Source organism: Cuculus canorus, chromosome Z (assembly GCF_017976375.1).
Source record: "Cuculus canorus isolate bCucCan1 chromosome Z, bCucCan1.pri, whole genome shotgun sequence".
Taxonomy (NCBI): domain Eukaryota; kingdom Metazoa; phylum Chordata; class Aves; order Cuculiformes; family Cuculidae; genus Cuculus; species Cuculus canorus.
In genome coordinates this window covers 13491982-13513634 of record NC_071441.1, presented here as the reverse complement: position 1 = coordinate 13513634, position 21653 = coordinate 13491982, and the positions used below count along the sequence as shown (strand labels likewise).

The following is a 21653-nucleotide window of genomic DNA, read 5'->3' as shown; positions in this document are numbered from 1 at the left end:
TGCTGGTGACACCATTTCTGATACAAGCCAAGATGCCATTGGCCTTCTTGGCTACCTGGGCACACTGCTGGCTCATGTTCAGTTGGCTGTCAACCAACACCCCCAGGTCCTTCTCCTCCAGGCAGATTTCCAGCCACTGTTCCCCCAGTCTGTATCACCACATAGGATTGTTGTGCCCCAAGTGCAGGACCCGGCATTTGGCCTTGCTAAACCTTTTGCCATTGGTCTCAGCCCAGCGGTTCAGCCTGTTCAGATCCCTTTGCAGAGCCTCCCTACCCTCCAGCCGATCCACGCTTCCACCCAGCTTAGTGTCATCGGCAAACTTGCTAAGGGTGCACTCAATGCCTTCATTCAAAGACACTGAACAGGGCTGGAGCCAGTACCGAGCCCAGGGGAATCCCACTTGTAACTGGCTTTCAGCTGGAGTTAACTCCATTCACCACCACACTCTGGGCCCGGCCATCCAACCAGTTTTCAACCCAGGAGAGTGTGCGCCTGTCCAGGCCAGAGGCTGACAGTTTCTGAAGCAGAATGCTGTGAGAAACTGTCAAAGGCTTTACTGAAGTCCAAGAAAACAACATCCACAGCCTTTCCCTCATCCAGTAGTCGAGTCACTTTGTTGTAGAAGGTGATCAGGTTAGTTTAGTGAGACCTGCCTTTCGTGAACCCATGTTGACTGGGCCTGATCACCTCATTCTCTTGCATGTGCTTCATAATAACACTCAACGTCACCTGTTCCATGACTTTCCCTGGCACTGAGGTCAGACTGACAGGCCTATAGTTCCCTAGATCCTCCCTGCAACCCTTCTTGTAGATGGGCACAACATCAGCCAGCCTCCAGTTCAGTGGAACTTCCCCAGTCAGCCAGGACCACTGCAAGATGATGGAAAGGGGTTTGGAAAGGACATCTGCCAGCTCCTTCAATACTCTTGGGTGCATCCCATCCGGCCCCATAGACTTGCGGGTGTCTAGCTGGGCAAGCAAGTCTCTAACCACCTCCTCTTGGATCATGGGAGCCTCATTCTGCTCCTCTAACTCCTGGGTTTGTACATAGGGGAAACAACTTCCCTTACTATTAAAGACTGAGGCAAAGAAGGCATTAAGTATCTCAGCCTTGTCCTCATCCCTTGTCATTGTTGTTCCTTCTGCATCCAGTAGGGACTGAATATTCTCCCTAGCCCTCCTCTTATTGTTAATGTATTTGTAGAAAGATTTTTTATTACCTTTCACAGACTTAGTCAATTTGATTTCTAGTTGGGCCTTAGCCCTCATGATTTTTTCCCTGCACAATCTTGCTTCCTCCCTGTAGTCCACCCAAGACACCTGTCCCTTCTTCCAAAGCTCATAGACATTCCTCTTCTTTTTGATGCCTCTCAAGATCTCCTTACTCAACCAAGCTGTTTATTTCCCCTGCCGGCTCCTTTTCCGGAACATGGGGATGGCTTCCTCCTGAGCTGCTAGGATTTCATTTATGAAGAGCACCCAGCCCTCGTGGGTTCCCTTTCCCTTAAGCACTGCCTCCCATCGGACTTTGCCAACCAGCCTTCTGAACAGTCCAAAGTCTGCCCTCTGGAAGTTTAATGTGACTGTTCTGCTAATCCCCTTCTTCATCTCACCCAGAACTGAAAACCCTACCATCTCATGATCGTTTTGTCCCACGTGTCCTCCAACCGTCACATCCTCCACAAGACCTTCTCTGTTCACGAACAGCAGGTCCAGGAGGGCACCCTCCCTCGTCAGCTTACTCACCAGTTGTGTGAGGAAGTTGTCTTACACACACTCCAGGAACCTCCTAGACTGCTTCCTTTCTGCTGTATTGTACTTCCAGCAGATATCTGGAAGTACACAAGTACTGATGCAAGATACTGATACAAGAAGTATCTGAAGTCTCCCACAAGGATAAGAGGTAGCAATCTAGAGAGTATCCCCAGCTGTTTATAGAAGAGCTTATCAGCTGCTTCTTCTTGACTGGGTGGTCTGTAACAGACTCCCATCACGATATCTGCCTTCTTGTGGGCTCCTCTGATTTTAACCCATAGGCACTCAGTCTCTTTCTCACTGTAATTGAGCTCAAGGGTATCAAAGCACTCTCTAACATAGAGGGCTACCGTGCCTTGTCTCCCACCCTTCCTGTCCTGCCTGAGGGGGGTACAGAAAACCCTTCTCCATCACAGACCACACGTGGTGCGTGGTCTCAACCTGCCTTCCTCACACGTTTCATTACATACAACAGTTTTTTTAGTATTAAGGAAACACCTTTATTGTGAATACAATACTCCATTCTTCAACAATGGCCAACAATCTTCCATACTTATTCCGGACCTCCACGCTGTAAAAGAAAAGCAGACAGTTAAGTATACTCCACTAAAAGAACAGGAAAATGACATCAAATCTTTTGCACCATTATAGAATAACAGACAGAGTTATAGTTAATTTGTACATTAATTTTCAATCTATATAAGAGCATGCACAGAGTGTCAAGCATATGTATCTAGCAGTAACAGCTCCATTTCTCTCACAGGAGAAAACGATCAACACTCACAACCCACAATGACAGCTGCTTCCACTTCCCAATTCCAAAGGAACTGGACTCTCACTCACTTCAGAGAACTCTAGCAAACAATGCAGCAGGCAACACAAGTTTCACATTTGTTTCCACTGCCCAAATTCCAAAGTGCAAAGTGAAGACAAAGCCACAACAAACCATTACAATCTTTATAAGAAACCAGAAAGGTATTAAATTCATTATTTTGCCAATAAAAATAATTTACAACTTATCTCAGCATTAGAAAATTTGCAGTAGAGGTCCAGAAGTGCATTACTATGGGAAATCACTCATTTTATTTCTATTTCTAATACCCTACCTATGTAGGTGCAGCAAAAAGGATTTTCTCTACTAATACTATTATACCACAGGTGTCCTTATCATTTAACACAGCTAAGCAAGCATTTTTTCATTTTGAACTCACAGCCTCTCACAAGTTCTTTATTTTGTGCAGTGTCCCTTTTTAAGTGTCGATACAGCTGAGAGCTGTTGCAGAACAAAACCAGGGTTTTCTTGCCTTTCGTGTACAATGCTACATCTGCAAATACTGCAGAAAATATTCTATCAAGTTTAATGAAATGTTTCCATTACAAATAAATAACTTATAAAAACTAGCCTGAGAAATATTTTGGACTTCAGTCACCTGGCAAAAGCCTTCGCTGGTCTAAGAGCACCTGTGCTCTTGCCTGGCCACATTCCAATTACTCATTAAACTGCTGTTACAAAACGGGCAGACAGCAACTAATGCAGGCTATGACTATCACTTAATACCTTGGCAGTTGTTTTATGCCCCTGTCCCTCTACTCAGTACTACCAAAAGCTACTAATTAGTGAGAGTTGGGTGCCTTCTGTATTAAGAATTTGTACCCTGTGTATTGTGCATCAAAGCTCTGAAAGCATGGAGCGCACCCTCTCCACGCATTACAATGTGATACCACGTTTGAAATTTTGAACAAGGTGTAGAAATAAGCCGAGTGTTAGGTAAACAGACAATACACAGCAATAAATTATACTTACTTGGATATATTCTATCTCTTCCTCTGACACAAGTCTCCTTCTGTATTTCAGAGGTAAGATTCTTGCTAATTCAGAAGTGTCTGGTGTACCTTGTACTCTACTACCAGGTAAAGTGTTTTGAAAGGCTGGTGATCTGGCTCCTACAGACTCTTGTGCATGGAGGGATGGCACACTTGCTTGTAGAGATTCCTGTACTGAAACCCAGATTGCAAACCCATTTACAGAAATATAACAAGACTGTAACATTAATTACTGAGCAGACAATAAAAGTTATCAGTTATTGACAATTTCCTTCATTATAAGGAACGCTCAAAAGAATTAAGACACTGTACTTTTCACAAAACATTTTTATTGTTGTTAAATATCTCAAAAGCCAGCAAAAAAAATCTGACAGTAAGAGCATATTTAAGTGGTATGAATACTGATGTAGAAACAGGAAGATAAATCGGTATATATGCTAATGAGAGTTTTCTCTCTGGGAAGCTGTCCTTACAGAAAAAGCATTAAGTATCATAAACGTGTGTGGAGGAACTTACAGAAAGATAACTAAGATAAATAATTAAGATGCATGAAGATGATGGTTTTTGTTTACTGCGACTGTAAAGACAGAGAAATGAAAAAGAGGTAGAGGCTTATGGAAAGATAAAGCTCACAATTTTGACACCCCACAGCACACAATGCAGTATTGTGCCCACTTTTAATATTACAAAATGGCATCCTATAAAACTCTGTTAACGATGTGCAGAATGACCACCAAATACCAGGCATCAGAAATCAATGTTAATGAAACGCAGAGACCAAGAAGGGCGTGAACAGGTGAGGGCCAGGAGCTGGACTTAAGGAATTCACACTAGATAAGCTGCCTTGAATTTGAGAACAGAAGAAGATATGACAAAAGGACAGTGCTGTCAAAGTCAGCATTGCAAATCCAAGGTCTATCTCACCACGGCTCGTTTTACGATGGAAGTATACAATTACTACACCATGCAGGACAGAGTCTCACAGAAATATGTTTACTTAGCACTCAAGACCTCTGTTTAAGGTTAAAACACCTGAGAAAGCAGAATGCTTCCATAGGGGGTCCTTCTCAGTGCTCCTGAAGAATAAGCAAGACAATTGCCACATCTGAACAGATGGGACAGGGGGGCTGTAAAATTGCAAAATAAGCAGCATGAAGACTAGAAGAGTCAAAGAATGCGAGAAATCTCTGAAAAGATCAATGGGGACAAAGGCCACAAAGCAGTTTTAGCCACAGTGCATCTGAGGCAATGGTAGGATTGGGCCATGAAATACCTGCAGCCATGTGATCCAACACCACTAGTGAAAAAAAAAAAAAGCCACCAGTGAGAGGCATATTCAGAAGTCGTCAGTCAGAAGACTGTATCGGAAAGTCGCAGGTGCTTAAGGAACTACAGAAAGTCCCAGAGCAAGGCAGAAGAGAGACCATCAGAAGGAGCATACTCTGAACAGGGAGCAAAAGTATTTTTGCTTCAAGAAATAGCACAACTTCTGAAAGAAATTCTCCAACTTTGTTTCATTCATCACAAATGTGTAAAGACTTGCCAAGAATTTCTTCTATTCTATGTTTCAGTCTGAAGTGCAGTTGGAGTAGATGCCTTAGCCAATTAAAAACTTCTAAAGTCAAGACGCAAATGCAACAGACTTTAATATTGCTGTTGTTTTAGCTCAAATACAGTCCCTACTCAATTCTTCCGTTCCCTATTTCAGACCATCATGTTGCAAAAGTAATACGGTAAAAGAATTTGGCTGGTCTTTGAAGCACCCACATGCCTAAAAGGTTAGCCTTGATCTTCAGAGCTCTGTTTCGGTATCTAGACACCGTTATTACCACACTGTTCAAACAAGATGAGGTAGATTGCAATTTACTAGTAAGATGACAGAACTTGATTAAGATATAAAAGTCACATAGATATAGTCACAAAAACCACCTGATGCAGTGTTAATCAAGAGGTAAGCAACATGTTTCCAAGACTTTGAAAAAGCAGTTTGCTGGCATGAAAGGTGGTGCATGTGGCTAACCTGTGCAGAATACAGAATTCTGACAGTTACCGCAGAAAGCAGTTCATGAGGACTTCACATGTAAGTTAGAAGTAGCACTGATGTGCACTGTAGAAACTTTGCAATGTTAATGGATTAACTATACTTATATCTAAATCACAAACATGACGATGCTGTGGCTAATAACGTGGTACAGTATCATTTCTAAAGAATCACAGAATGGTTTGGGTTGGAAGGGACCTTAAAGATCATCCAGTTCCAGCCCCCCTGCCATGGGCAGGGATACCTCCCACTACACCAGGCTGCCCAAGGTGCTATCCAACCTGGCCTTGAACACCTCCAGGGATGGGGCATCCACAGCTTCCATGGGCAACCGCTGGCATGTGCCAGCGTCTCACCACCCTCATCATGAAGAATTTCTCCCTAATGTCTAATCTACATCTTCCCCCTTCCAATTTAAAACCATTACCCCTCATCCTACAACTACATGCCTTTGTAAACAGTCCCTCCTCAGCTTTCTCGTAGGCCCCCTAGAGGTACTGGAAGGTCGCTATAAGGTCTCCTCTGAGCCTTCTCTCACGGCTGAGCAACCCCAACTCTCTCAGCAGAGAGAGTCCTCATAGCAGAGGAGCTCCAGCCCTCTGATCATCTCTGTACCCTCCTCTGGACCTGTTCCAACAGCTCCACAGTCTTCTTATGTTGAGGATTCCAGAGCTGGACACTGTACTCCAGGTGGGGTCTCATGAGAGCAGAATAGTAGGGCAGAATCACTTCCGCCAATCTGCTGGCTACACTTCTTTTGATGCAGCCCAGGATACGACTGGCCTTCTGGGCTGTGAGTGCACACTGCCAGCATATGTCGAGCTTCTCATCAATCAGCACCCCCAAGTCCTTTTCTGCAGGGCACTTCTCAATCACGTCATTCCCCATGCTATATTGAATCTACAGGTTGCCCCGACCCAGGTCCAGGACTTTGCACTTGACCTTGTTGAACCTCATGAGGTTCTCACAGGCCCGCTTCTCCAGCTTGTCCATATACCTCTGGATGACATCCCATCCTTCTGGTGTGGCAACTGCACCGCTCAGCTTAGTGTCATCTGCAAACTTGCGGAGGGTGCACTCGATCTCGCTGTCTACACTACTGATGAAAATATTAAACACCACTGGTCCCAGTAGGGACCCCTGAGGGACACCACTTGTCATGGATCTCCATCTGGACATCGAGCCATCGACCACTAATTTCTGAATGCAACCATCCAAACAAATCCTTATCCACAGACCAGTCCACCCACCAAATCCCTCTCTCTCCAATTCAGAGAGAAGGGTGTTGTGGGGGACCACATAAAGGCTTTGCAGAAGTCCAGGTAGACCACATCCATTGCTTTTCCCGTATCCACTGATGTGGTCATCCCATTATAGAAAGCCACAAGGTTGGCCAGGCAGGATGGGCCCTTGGTGAAGCCATGCTTGTTGTCTCGAATCACCTTCACGTCCTCCATGTGCCTTAGCTTAGCTTCTACAAGGATCTGTTCAGAGTTTCTTAAGAGGTCTCCTACTTTAGTTTCAAATGCTTTGTTAACTCAAACGGGTATTAAAGCAACACATGGCTCATAGAACTTTGATGTTTAAATGTGACAGTATTAGGAAACCTATAAATATTAACACAGATCAGAAATAGTCATAATGACTGCAATTGATTTTTCTTTTTTTCAGCATTAATTAGTGACACGAAGAAATACTTCTTAAAATGTACAGTGGTATGTCTCTCCCAGGTATAATCGTTGCTTTGAATACCACAGACATTAAGCACACTCCAACTAAGAAAAGAAGAGATAAGGAAAATGCAACATCATTTCAGCAAAAATCATCAAATACCTAAAGATGCTTCAAATTGACAATAATTTCAGGCAAATATTAGTATTTGGGAAAACTGGACTTACTATATATAAGTAGAAAAACAACACTACAAATCTTGACAAATCTGCCCTGACCAAGAAAGACAGACATGCACATATTACATGTATTCCCACAGCTGTATAGAGCCTGAAGAGTCAAGAGCTCCCTTCAAACTAAAACCACTATGTTTCAGAAACCCTGCTCAAAGTCAGTTGAGTTGCACAGCCAAAACACAAAATCTGTGTGGTGGTTCTTATATAAAACAGTTAATACAAAGAAATATGGGGAAGTTCTACTTAGAGATTAAATACTTACTTTTAGGTCTGGGGCTACCTTTCCTGTCTGGGAACTTAATTAAAGGAGTATGTGGCTTCACCACCTAGAGCAAAGCAAGGAGGAGGAGAAACAAGGAGATTAAAATATATTTCCTAACACCTTCACAATAATAAAATGGAACACAGACTCTATTATAAACAACCATTCTACAGTGCTGCTTTCTGTGATACACTACACGGAATATTTCAAAGTGGAGTATTTTGATTTAAGCTAAAGTACAGTTAAGTTTCGTCTAAGCAGTAGTGGTTTTTTGAAAGTGACACAGAATGTCCCTCTGATACCACGTTTTCTTTAAAACAGTGGTTTCCAGACATTGCTTCTTTAGATGATAATGTCTTGTGTTCAGTCTGCTCTGTGCTGAGCGGATGTCTGTTCTTCTGCAATCATCCTGGAGTTTTCAACTATCTTAGAGCCAAGGCCAAGCAGCGACCTGAAGCCAGCTCCAAATTATCAAGAGTTTTGACTGTTGCAAAGTTTCACAACATTAAAATTAGACCTTGGAAAGTAACAGAATATGTGTAAGATTTCTGGGAAAAATTACACATATGCATGTAAGTGGGAAATCTGTAACTAGCCTTTGTCTCACGACACATGATGGAAATCACTTCCGTATGTTTCCCAGACCTGATAAAGGACGCTTTCTTTCTAAAACTCCAAAACGAGTCATAAATGTTATTTGCCAGCATTTTCGGTACCATCTGCACCACCACTCTGATAAACTTACTATTCGTTAAAGTCCTGTGTTCACGCCAGGAAATATTCCATCTGTACAGGTACTCCTCTATCCCTGGGTGTGGGTGGGTGTAGGTATGGGGGGAGGAGGGTGGCGGTGGAAATGCCAGCTGCGCTTTAGCTGTAGGTGTTGTCCAGGCGTTGGAATTACAGTTTCAGTTAGAAAAAGGATATATATGAGAAAGCCAAGCAATCTTAGAGTAGTTTGGGTTGGAAGAGACCTTAAAGATCGCCCAGTTCCAACGCCCCTGCGATGGGCAGGGATGCACAGTCAATGCCACAATGTTTATGCCCGAAACGCCTTTAGAAAACGACTCCGCGCCTCACCTCGAAGAGGGCTGAGAGAGGAGCTGCCCCGCATCCCCCGGCACCACAGAACCACCCCGGTCCCCACAAGGACACTGGCCTCTCCGAGCGACGCCGCAACCCTAGGCAAAGCCGCCCTGAGGAACACGCCCGCCTACCCGAGCCAGCTTCCCCATCCACACGCGGACACATACGGAGACGAAGTCGCCTTCCCGGCGCCCTTTTACCTGCACGACCCTGGTGGCGGCCGCCATCTTGCTGCCCATGGTGGTGACGCACGACACGGCCCGCGCGCGCGCGTGACGCAAGAGCCGGGCCCCGCCCCCCGGCCGAGAGGCCCCGCCCCCAGCGTGGTCTGAGGGCGCGCGGGGAAATGGGGTGCGTTGGGAAATCCCACAGAATCATAGCCTCACCAGGCTGGAAAAGACCTCTTGGATCATCGAGTCAAACCATTCCCATCTGCCACTAAACCATGTCCTTCAGAACCTCATCTGCCCGTCTTTTAAATCCCTTCAGGGAAGGTCACTCAACCACCTCCCTGGGCAGCCTCTGCCAGCGCCCAATGACCCTTTCTGTGAATTTTTTTCCTGATGTCCAGCCTGAACCTCCCCTGGCGCAGCTTGAGGCCGTTCCCCCTTGTCCTGTCCTCTGTCACTTGGGAGAAGAGGCCAGCTCCCTCCTCTCCATAACCTCCTTTCAGGTAGTTGTAGAGAGCAATAAGGTCTCCCCTCAGCCTACTCCAGGCTAAACAACCCCAGCTCTCTCAGCTCCTCCTACGACTTGTTCTCCAGCCCCTTCCGCAGCTTCGTTGCTCTTCTCTGGACACGCTCCAGAGCCTCAACATCCTTCTTGTGGGGAGGGCCCAGAACTGAACACAGTATTCGACGTGTGACCTCACCAGTGCCGAGTACAGAGGGAGAATAACCTCCCTGGATCTGCTGGTCACACCGTTTCTGATACAAGCCAAGATGCCATTGGCCTTCTTGGCCACCTGGGCACACTGCTGGCTCATGTTCAGTTGGCTGTCAACCAACACCCCCAGGTCCTTCTCCTCCAGGCAGATTTCCAGCCACTGTTCCCCCAGTCTGTATCACCGCATAGGGTGATCACTGTGCCCCAAGGGCAGGACCCGGCATTTGGCCTTGTTAAACCTTGTGCCATTGGTCTCAGCCCAGCGGTTCAGCCTGCTCAGATCCCTTTGCAGAGCCTCCCTACCCTCCAGCAGATCCACGCTTCCACCCAGCTTAGTGTCATGCACAAACTTGCTAAGGGTGCACTCAGTGCCTTCATTCAAAGACATTGAACAGGGCTGGAGCCAGTACCGAGCCCAGGGGAATCCCACTTGTGACTGACCTCCAGGTGGAGTTAACCCCATTTACCACCGCCCTCTGGGCCCGGCCATCCAACCATTTTTCAACCCAGGAGAGTGTCCAGTCCAGAGGCTGACAGTTTCCTAAGCAGAATGCTGTGAGAAACTGTCAAAGGCTTTACTGAAGTCCAAGAAGACATCCACAGCCTTTCCCTCATCCAGTAGTCGGGTCACCTTGCCACAGAAGACAATCAGGTCAGTTTGACAGGACCTGCCTTTCATGAACCCATGTTGACTGGGCCTGATCACCCGGTTCTCTTGCATGTGCTTTATGATAGCACTTAATATCACCTATCCCGTGACCTTCCCCGGCACTGAGGTCAGACTGACAGCCCTATAGTTTCCTGGATCCTCCCTCCGACCCTTCTTGTAAATGGAGGGCGGGCAACACATTAGGTGCTAGAAATGAAACGTTTTATTTTAATTCAGTTAAGATAAGTCCCAATCGGGTCGTTAAAAGCACACATTTGCTTTTCAAGGGAATGGTGGTGGTATTTCAATGCGTGATCGAGGTGTCACAGCCAATTCTCTTCAAGCACAAAGCAAAAATGCAGTTAATGAAAACAGTGTTAGGGTGCACAGTGCACAGTGTGAAGTCACCTCTGAACTATACTTTCAAGGCTGGGGTTTCAACCAGGGCAGAGCAGGCAGGGTCCTGCATCCCACCAGAGCTCCACAGCCAGCTGGCATCTAGGGAAATGAAAGAAATAGCGGAGCTTAGGTTTAGACCCACTCTTACATAAAAGCTTAAAATGTATACATTATTCTTCTTTCTTGTGCTATTGCTGCTTTTCAAAAGGAAAGAAGCGCTTGGGACAGGGCAGCTGTGATGTGGCTCTTCAGTTGTTCCATCAGCAATGCTGCAAGTCTCTAGACAGAACAACTTCCAAAATGAGTACATTTTAAAATTCTTAAACATGAGCTATCACGATGCCCATTAACTATCAAGTTTAACACATTGACTACATTAGCTGTATAAAACTGAATGCCATTTCACCTGACTCAGAGAAGATAGGCATTTTTTTCAAGCTTCAGAACAACTTCCTTTAAAGACGGATCTTCTGCCCAGTTCACATTGCTTGCCAGTAAAATAATCTAGAAGAAAAAAAAGAAAAGATTTATGGTTAGAAAAAGACTTTAAAAAGGATTATTCCTAGTAAAATCTCTCAAGACTGCGTGCTTTTTTATTTTTCATTTGGAAGCCCTCAAAATTCACAGCAGTGGGTGGGATGGGGAAAGAGGAGAAATGCAACTATTCACTTTAGATCCTTTTGTCAGTTCATAGGTAAAATAAAAAGCAGTGCTTTAAATTTCCTAGAGATGCTCTCACACCATCCCTCTTTTAAATACAGGCATTTAGAGGATATTTTTTCTTAAACACATAAAACAAAGTTTGCCTCAAAGAAAATGTAACACAGTTAATATTCTCACCCTACCATTCTGAACTGAAAATAGGAACTACTAAATTTAATCAAAAATTATTCGCTCTACCTACGGCTCAGAAGATTTCAAGAATACAAAACCAGGAGATCATTCTATGAATCTAATCTAAAACCCACTAAAATCCTTTATTTTTTGTTCTCCATTTCAGACATAACATTGTTATAATGCAAACTAGTAGCAGACGTAATACACAAAATAAAAAACATGCTTTTTCTGTCCTTTAAATTATTCTGATTGTCCACATTTATAGCATGTTATACCCTGCCTGCCACCTGAAGCCCTCCAATATGATCTCTCTTTCCTCCAGTCCAAATTTTATTAAGAGAAGTTTGTACTTGATTAATTGGGATTTTACAACCTGTTAAAACAGAGAAACTCAAGAACACTGCAATCAGAATTTATTGTTCATTGTGCCTCCCATCTTTGTACTTAAGTCCCTGATGTGTGAGGTCAGGTAACGGAACACAAATCACACAGCGAGAGGCCAAGCACTGGACTGCAGCACAGCACAGGTGAACTTCTATTAAAGCCCCCTCTGAGCACAGGATGCTGCAGGAGGGCATTCCACCCTGTCCGATTGTCTTCCTCATTTTGCATGACTCCACACTCTAGATGAGCTGCCAGCCGGCTCATGGATACAACCCACTCAGCAGCATGTGATACATGGTTATCCAAAAGGCTAAAGGCCACAGCACCACAAGTATTTGGAGACTGGCCGTCATTGCAGAGCAAGGCTTTCACAAGGCTGCAGCAGCAACACTGAGAAACGCACATGGTCAGAAGGCGCAGACGGATGAACAGCAGCCCAGCTCACTGATATCAAGAGGTTGAGATCTACTTATTTTTCCAACCCATGAGATGGGGAAACTGTTGTGGGGAGGTGCAGGGGTGGCTCTCCACGTAAGGAAATACAGCCACTGCTGTGACAGACAGTCTCCAAGAAAATACATTATTTTTTGTACCTTTAAGGGAACATACGAATAAATACAGATTGATAGACTGCCTGTAAACTCTGTAAATAATTATTCCAAAGGAGTTTGTGACACTCTTGTACTTTTAGCCTTTAAAGCAATAAAGCTCTCCTTTCATACAGCAGTTTTTCCACTACTTAAAGTTTTTAGTAAACACAATTTTGTCCAAAGTTACACTTACTAGACATTATATTATCTTGACTGCAATGGAAAACTGCAAACTTGCTTCTAAAAGCTATGACACATTACCTGGAACACAGTTTGAATTATTGCAGTTAATTCTCTTTCTTTTTGTAAGTTATCATGTAACTTCTTCACACCTCTGCTCACTATCGTACTTTCTTGTTCCTCTTCTTTTTTCATCAAGTGAGGCAGTTGCAGCTGCTTCTGTTCTCCGGTTTGTTTTAGTACTGTTCCATTTTTATGAAAATGAAGCATGTAGTTAGACGAGCAGCAGAACTAAAGATACACCATTTTCCTCAGACATCTAAGGCACTTCCACTCCAATAACCCTATCTTCACACTTCATCCCTTCTCTCCAATACACTTCAAGATATTCCCTTCACAGGAGGCAACACATGCTGTGGCTACCTGGTATTGAAGCACACCAGTTGGTTCCCTGAATGCTAGCAAAACAGAAAGTACTTAGGCTTCATTTCCATCAGACATGGACAGTAATTTGGACATCTGTCCTACAGTCTGTCTTCAGTTATCACAGATTTTAGCATTTAAGTCCATTTCCCTCTTTTCAAAATTGATCAAAACCGAATTCCAAAGTCATACAAAGGACATATGGACAACATCAGTAAATATTACTAGTTTTTTATGTGATACCAGGCTAAAACTGAACAAAGCCATGTAGGGACAGTTCATACGCTGAAAGAATACTGACACAGCACTACACCCCTTACTGCCGAAGATATTAGGGATGCTCATTTTTCCGAGGAACACCAATATTTCTCTGTCTTCGTTCACTACTATTGTCACTACTATTTGTCAACAAATACATCACTCCTTATGCATGAAACAAACAACAGCTGTTAACACTTTGGAAAGCCTGGTCATACGACAGTAGGTGCATTCAAAAAACACATTTACCTTATTAAGTTCTGGAAATATTCTTCGTATCTACATTTGTACTGCTCTAACAAGCCTACTGAATACCAATGTAACTACTATTACAAGAGCTCCTTGTAAGTAGATCCTATTCTACAAACATTTCATAAAGGTCTGACATTTCATATAGGTCTGACAAAAAAAACCCAAAATCTTTGGGTGTTGTAGCACTGATTTAAATTATTAAGTGATGTGTCATTTTCTGGGGAGCTTACATTAAATAAGGAAACACCATCACATTCTTTCAGAGCATCTTCTCTCATTCTAACGTGTCAGTCCCATGCTGAAGCAGAAAACACACCAGGTCATTTTCACAGTACTTCTTACTCTTTTCAGAAGTCTTACAACTGTGTCAAGGATTTCAGAGTTACTTCACATGTGAATTGATATTGCTACAAGAGCTGTACATTCAAATATAAACCAAAGTCAATATAACTAAAACACTTACAGAATCTTTTCTTTCTCAAGTCAATCAACTTCTGTTCCTTCTCGTATACTTCCTAAAAAGGAGGGAACCCCAAAAATACTTCAGACTCTTGGCTTCAAAAGATACTGAAATGTCCTAATTCAATCCACAAAAGCAGTTAGAGGCAGCTTTAGAACCACACTTTCTTACTCTCTCCAGGTAATCATTCCGAAATTGTAACACCAGTAGAAACCACACCCTTCGGGCCACATACTTAGTTTCAAATGACTTGTATAATCCTGTTACTTCCAAATTGCTTCCTGGCACCTTGAGGTTGGTAGACCTGCCCAACTGTAACAGCAGCTACCAATGCCACTTACCTGATGACATGCAGTTAGTGCCCTGCTGCGCATTATTACGCTATTCAAAGTTCTCATGATCTCTCTAAGGAAAGAAACACAGTTGTATACTTAAGATCATTAAGCAGTCAATAGTGTAAATGTTTTAGTCAAGGTTATTTGAATTGAAAAACAAGCAAACAACATTTTCCCTCACACTAAAATAAAACACAACTTTATTTCATTTTATTTTATTTATTTTCCTAAGTATTGTCATAGGGGGCTAAGCAGTCTCTTTATTCCCCTAATGTTTCAATCCAATCTGTTTAACATTTCAAATGATAGAGTGTGGAAGGCATCAAGGAAGCCAAGCCACACCTCAAAACGGCTAACAATGACATCATGGAGATGCCGTGTCTTCAGCTGGACTTCTGACAGAAATTAGATTTCTCTATTACACTTCATATGTGTACACTCATTAATATTGGGTGGGAAATTAAAAGCTAATTTGAAACATGTCCAAAACTTCCAGTTCTTTTTCAAACACATTAAGCTCCTACATGATTAATTAATGAAGGCAGCAAAGCAGACACAAGGCTCTGTTGAAAGCCTGTAGTATGCACTCAGATATTACAAATGCAAAGAACTTCTGCATTAAAGACAAAAAACTGTTCATTATAAACAGGGCTCACTAATGAATCAAAAATTACAATCCCCATAATCAAAGGCTGGTTAATTCAGAGTCCAAAAGTAAATCTTTTTTGGGCATAAGAGGTCTGATCATGCCAATTCTAGCCAGAAGGTAGAATGTTATCATTCAGCCAAAACTGGAATAAGGAAGCTAGCTTTTAGAAAAGGTACAATGAAGTAATGTAGAAATGTGTCACATTAAATTGTGTGAAGTCCAATTCTTTTGAGACATTGCTTTCCCTAAGAACACCTTACCGTGATTCATTATTGTTTTCCTTCAGTTGGTTTTTCAGGGCACTCACAAGCTGGGTCCTGCAGATTGTGGGGAAGAAACATATATCTGATGGGAACCCACAGGAAACCGAGAGAAGCAGATTCACATAAATAACGGAAGAAATATTTCCAAGGTTCCATTTATGCTCACTTTTACCTTGGAATTATATATTTAAAATATTCAGTAACCTTTTAAGTGTCGCACTTCTTCAATTACAGGGCTTAACTCTCAGGACAAGAAGGGTGTATCAATGATTATTTGTGAGAGCTGCAACTCCTTTGCCTCTTGCCAGACTCGGACACCATTATTTACAGAGTCTGCAGAAGGGAAGCTTGGCAAAGGTGAGAATTCAGACAGCCATGCAACACAGGAGACCAATCTAAAAATCTCTCATGTTTGTAATACACCCCCCCCACATCACTTTGAAATCCTATTTTATTCAGAATTATGCATGTGTGCATAAACAAACAGAAAATCTCCAAATAAACAGGAAGAAAATTTTACCTTTGTAAGGCTAGTGTCTTGTTCTGGAGAGAGATTTTTACTGCATCAAGATCTCTTAGCAAACCTTGTGAGGCTCTGAAGGAGAAAAAATAAAACACAACTCCCAAACAGCATGAACATAACAAAAAATTTAAAAGCAATATTATATTTTTAACTATCTCTCTATGTGTCTAAAGTAAGACTTTTTCCTGTAAACCACAGATTTTTAACACTAGAGTATTATAGCACGTGGAACTATATTAGTGAATCCTAGCCATTACAAGAAGGACTGCAAATTTAGAAATGACATCAGATACAGAATTAGAAGACTGAGTAAAATATTCCTTCTCCATATTTTCTCTTAATTTCCTTTGTTTTCACTAGACTCCTGCAAAGCACTGACTGTTAATCCAGAGATTTACTAAGAAGAAGCAACTAGAAGAGAACATCCCAGTTCAGTTCTCAACCCTTCTCCTCTTTATTTTAAAATACATCAAAAGTTTAAAAAGGTCAAGTGACATACTTCGAGACAGAGTCTTCTTCGGCGACTTGGCCATGGCAATATTCTTGACCTGCAAAGGAAGAACATCACTAGAAAAGCACAACAGAGCTTTTAAATGCCATCTACGGAGCATAAAGTATACGCAGTTGATGGCTGTACTAACGACGTATTTCTTATTTGCACCTCCATGCCTTATCTCTTCAACTGCTAGCAAGACTATACTACCCATCAGTTGTGTCAGATAAATAATTAGAATGTAAAAATACTTCAATTTAGCGGTTTTTAGCCATACCGAGCTAGCTCACAGCCTTGCCCTGTATATGCAGACAGCTGGTTCAGCAGAAGAGGACATAGGCCATGAAAATGCAGTGGGATCAAGAAGAAATGCCCTAGATCAGTATTGCTGTCAAACACAGAGTCCGGAAGAGTTTTGGAAAGACTTCAGCCCCAGCAACCAGATTTCTGAAAACTGCCACCATGCGTCGGCGTGTTAGAGGGGTCCTGAGTGAAAACACAAGAGGAGAAAGGGCAGCAGGCAGTTCTGCAAGCAGTCAAACATCCTCCAAGTGCTGTACAGAAAATGCAGCAAGACAGCCTAGAAAAAAGTTTATTATAATGAGGAAGGGTTATATTCCAGTACCGGGAGAGGGCCTGCATTAAAGCTGGGGAGGGACTGTTTACAAAAGCTTGTAGTGATAGGGGCAAGGGGTATAACCTAGAGAGGGGCAGATTTAGACTAGCTATAAGGAAGAATTTATTCACTATGAGAGTGGTGAGACACTGGCACAGGTTGCTCAGGGAAGCTGTAGCTGCCCCATCCCTGGGGGTGTTCAAGGCTAGGTTGGATGGGGCCTTGGGCAGCCTGATCTAGTGTGGACAGGCTCCTGCCCATGGCACGGGCGCTGGAACGGGATGATCTTTAAGGTTCCTTCCAACCCAAACTATTCTATGATTCTATGGTTATATTAATAGGGGTCACAGCGAGTCAGTGCAGGCGTAATCCTGAGCTATCAGTGTGAGGTGCTGCACAGAACACAGCATCCCTGCTAAAGCCCAATCTAACCACAGAAATCAATGGACAGAAAAGTTATCGTTTTGTGATATTTAAGGAACAAAACAACGAAGGCTGCAAAAGGCCAGCATTCGGCTAGCATGCCAGAAGCCAAAAGAGACAGGAGGCTAAGATAACCCTTATTTCGAGCCTCACACGGGAACTTTGAGGGGGGGGGAGATGTGAACTTTGCAGGGAAGGGCTGCAGTGCTGACGTTGGGCTCCGCAGAGACCATGCACAAGGGGGAACCACAGAATCATAGAATGTTTTGGGTTGGAAGGGACCTTAAAGATCATCCGGTTCCAGCCGTAAGAAACACTTATTCACTGGTAAAATATTTAAAAGGACAAAGTCTTCAAAGCAAAGGCAATAATATTTTACTTTACAACTCAGCACTGAATCAAATGTCCTTCTAAATGAGGCACCGCATCTTACAAAAGCAGGGAATGTATATACTAGTTTTACACAAAGAACCGTGTAAGTCCCCAAAGAATGGGGGTTTTTCAGGTTATCCAATCACGTCTGGAGACTCCCTCCAGGCTGTCTCCTGACCTAAAACAATTGCATCTTACAAGACAACTAAGCATACTGAAGGAAGGAATATATCATTACGTTAAGGGAATGAATTAGCTTAAAGAATAGTAAAAATAGTAAGAATCAAATCTTGGACAGCTTGCAGTTAGGAAGAATGTGACTGTAGCAGCAGTTTAGCTTGTTTACTAGTTGAAACAAGGAACAAAGCAAGTATCGAAAGGACAGTCCCGCAGCAGGAACAAACGACAGACCTGAGCTCACCAACAGCACACAATGAGGAAGGAGATAACAAAGACCATCAGAGGCTTCTGAAGACACAACGAAACTGTGATGTGCATACAAGACTGGGTGAAAAACAATGGGCATGTAACATGTTTCTTGGAATCTATATGGATATGTAGGTTTAACCAGTAAAAAAGTCATGTAACCAGTCTCAATAGTGGGACAGATTAGGCGGGTTACCCCGTGTGCACTCCAGTGTCGTTCATTAAAGGAATACCTGCTTAATAATCAAATTGGCATTGATCATTAAGTTCGGCTTTTCACGGCATCAACATCAATAAGTTCTTGCAACTCTAAGAGAGTTTATTCTTTCAGGTTATTCATCCATGCCTGGAGACGGTCTGCCTATTATCTCTTGATGCAAGACAGATTTTTAAGACAAGATAATTAAACATACAAACCAGCTGCAGCAAGACTTCCCAATTAATTCTCACACAACGGCCTTGACACGGGCAGGGACACCTCCCCCTGGAGCAGGAGGCTCAAAGCCGCATCCAGCCTGGCCTCCAGCACCTCCAGAGAGGGGAGGGCGCCCGTGGCAGTTGCATTGGGGAACATGACCGATACGCCTAATTCTGACGATACACAGAATACACGTGTATAAACTGGGCGAATAAAGCCGTGCTGCACGCGCCCACCCGGCCGGCGGTGCCGCTGCCTCGGGACCGACTTACTGGGACGGGCGGTCGCGCTGCTCCCCGCCAGCTCTCCCCGCAGCCTGCAAGGAAGCGAGGGGACGGCGGTCAGTCCCGGCCCGCGACTCTCCCTCCGCCCGCCCGGTGCCCGCACTCACCGCCTCATCGGCGCCTCACGGCCCGCCTCCAGCCACTCGCCCGAACCCGTCCGCCGCGCCATTCCAGCCGCTCCCGCCAACCGCCAGCAACAGCGACTCCCGGCATGCACCGCGCGCCGCCACCGTCCCGCCCGTAGAGCAAAGGGCCCCGCCCGCCAGCGCGGCAGGAGGGTCGTGTAATGGTTCGGGTTGGAGAGGAGTTTAAAGACCATCCAGTTCCATCCCCCCTGCCGTGGGCACGGACACCGCCCGCTACGCCAGGCTGCCCAAGGCCTCATCCAACCTGGCCTTGAACACCTCCAGGGATTTGGCATCCACAGCTTCCCTGGGCAACACGTGCCAGTGCCTCACCGCCCTCATGGTGAAGAAATTCCTCCTTATGTCCGGTCTAAATCTGCCCCTCTGCAGTTTACAGACATTGTCCCTAATCCTTCCACTACAAGCCTGTGTGAATAGCCCCTCTCCAGCTTTTCTGTAGCCCCTTCAGGTACTGGAAGGTCATTATAAGGTCTCTTGGAGCCTTCTCCAGGCTGAGCAACCCCAACTCTCTCAGCCTGTCCTCATAGGGAAGGTGCTCCAGCCCTCTGATCATCTTTGTAGCCCTCCTCTGGACCCGTTCCAACAGCTTCGTATCCTTCTTATGATGAGCGTTCCAGAACTGGACACAATACTCCTGATGAGGTCTCACAAGAAGAATAGAGGGGCAGAATCCCCTCCCGCCCCTGCTGGCCACGCTTCTTTTGATGCAGCCCAGGATAGGGTTGGCCTGGGCTGCAAGCGCACATTGTTGGCTCATCAACCAGCACCCCCAGGTCCTTCTGATGGCCATCAAAAGGGTGTCTCTTAGTTGCCGGGCTTATTCCCTACTTCAAGAATCACAGAATCACAAGGTTGGAAAGGACCCATTGGATCATCGAGTCCAACCATTCCTAACACTCCCTAAACCATGTCCCTCAGCACTTCATCCACCCGTTCCTTAAACACCTCCAGGGAAGGCGACTCGACCACCTCCCTGGGCAGCCTCTGCCAGTGCCCAATGACTCTTTCTGTGAAGAATTTTTTTCTGATATCCAACCTGAACCTCCCCTGGCGGAGCTTCAGGCCATTCCCTCTTGTCCTGTCCCCTGTCACTTGGGAGAAGAGGCCAGCTCCCTCCTCTCCACAACCTCCTTTTAGGTAGTTGTAGAGAGTAATAAGGTCTCCCCTCAGCCTCCTCTTCTCCAGGCTAAACAACCCCAGCTCTCTCAGCTGCTCCTCATAAGACTTGTTCTCCAGCCCCTTCACCAGCTTCGTTGCTTTTCTCTGGACATTCTCCAGAGCCTCAACATCCTTCTTGTGGTGAGGGGTCCAGAACTGAACACAGTATTCGAGGTGTGGTCTCACCAGTGCCGAGTACAGAGGGAGAATCACCTCCCTGGACCTGCTGGTGACACCATTTCTGATACAAGCCAAGATGCCATTGGCCTTCTTGGCCACCTGGGCACACTGCTGGCTCATGTTCAGTCGGCTGTCAACCAGCACCCCCAGGTCCTTCTCTTCCGTGCAGCTCTCCAGCCATTCTTCCCCCAGTCTGTAGCGCTGCATAGGGTTGTTGTGCCCAAAGTGCAGGACCCGGCATTTGGCCTTGTTAAACCTCATGCCATTGGTCTCAGCCCAGCAGTCCAGCCTGTTCAGATCCCTTTGCAGAGCCTCCCTACCCTCCAGCAGATCGACACTTCCTCCCAGCTTAGTGTCATCTGCAAACTTGCTGAGAGTGCACTCAATGCCTTCATCCAGGTCATTGATAAAGCCATCGAACAGGGCTGGACCCAGTACTGAGCCCTGAGGAACTCCACTTGTGACTGGCCTCCAGCTGGAGTGAACTCCATTGACCACCACTCTCTGGGCCCGGCCATCCAACCAGTTTTCAACCCAGGAGAGTGTGCGCCTGTCCAGGCCAGAGGCTGACAGTTTCTGAAGCAGAATGCTGTGAGAAACTGTGTCAAAGGCTTTACTGAAGTCCAAGAAGACTACATCCACAGCCTTTCCCCCATCCAGTAGTCGAGTGTTTTTGTCATAGAAGGTGATCAGGTTAGTTTGGCAAGATCTGCCCTTTATAAACCCATGTTGACTGGGCCTGATCACCCGGTTCTCTTGCATGTGCTTCATGATAGCACTCAAGATTACCTGTCCCATGACTTTCCCCGGCACTGAGGTGAGACTGACAGGCCTGTAGTTCCCCAGATCCTCTCTGCAACCCTTCCTGTATATGGGCACAACATCAGCCAGCCTCCAGTCTAGTGGAACTTCCCCAGTGAGCCAGGACTGCTGGAAGATGATGGATAGGGGTTTGGAAAGGACATCCGCCAGCTCCTTCAATACTCTTGGGTGGATCCCATCCGGCCCCATAGACTTGTGGGAGTCTAGCTGGGCAAGCAAGTCTCTAACCGCCTCCTCTTGGATCATGGGAGCCTCATTCTGCTCCTCTAACTCTTGGGTTTGTAAACAGACTTGTGCCCTTCCAGCAAAAGAATCCTTCAGCTGTGGTGGCCACGAGACAGAAACAAGGC

At 44.9% G+C, this 21653-nt stretch overlaps 2 protein-coding genes across 2 annotated transcripts; both read right to left on the bottom strand.

Annotated features, from left to right (window-relative positions):
* Positions 1-2250: 2250 nt before the first annotated feature.
* Positions 2251-9170, bottom strand: MRPS36 (mitochondrial ribosomal protein S36). Its single transcript, XM_009566296.2, has 4 exons — positions 9079-9170; positions 7793-7856; positions 3563-3756; positions 2251-2329 (listed from the first exon to the last, which is right to left on the bottom strand). The coding sequence occupies exons 1-4, from the start codon at positions 9115-9117 to the stop codon at positions 2312-2314; spliced, it is 315 nt and encodes a 104-aa protein (XP_009564591.1). The 5' UTR covers positions 9118-9170; the 3' UTR covers positions 2251-2311.
* A 1442-nt stretch (positions 9171-10612) lies between these two features.
* CENPH (centromere protein H) lies at positions 10613-19222 on the bottom strand. The gene is made up of 10 exons (XM_054055358.1): positions 19105-19222; positions 18986-19029; positions 16465-16513; positions 15963-16037; positions 15440-15496; positions 14537-14600; positions 14199-14250; positions 12884-13044; positions 11218-11315; positions 10613-10910 (listed from the first exon to the last, which is right to left on the bottom strand). Exons 1-9 carry the CDS (start codon positions 19164-19166, stop codon positions 11223-11225), a joined length of 657 nt encoding a protein of 218 aa, XP_053911333.1. The 5' UTR covers positions 19167-19222; the 3' UTR covers positions 10613-10910; positions 11218-11222.
* Between the last annotated feature and the right edge of the window lie 2431 nt (positions 19223-21653).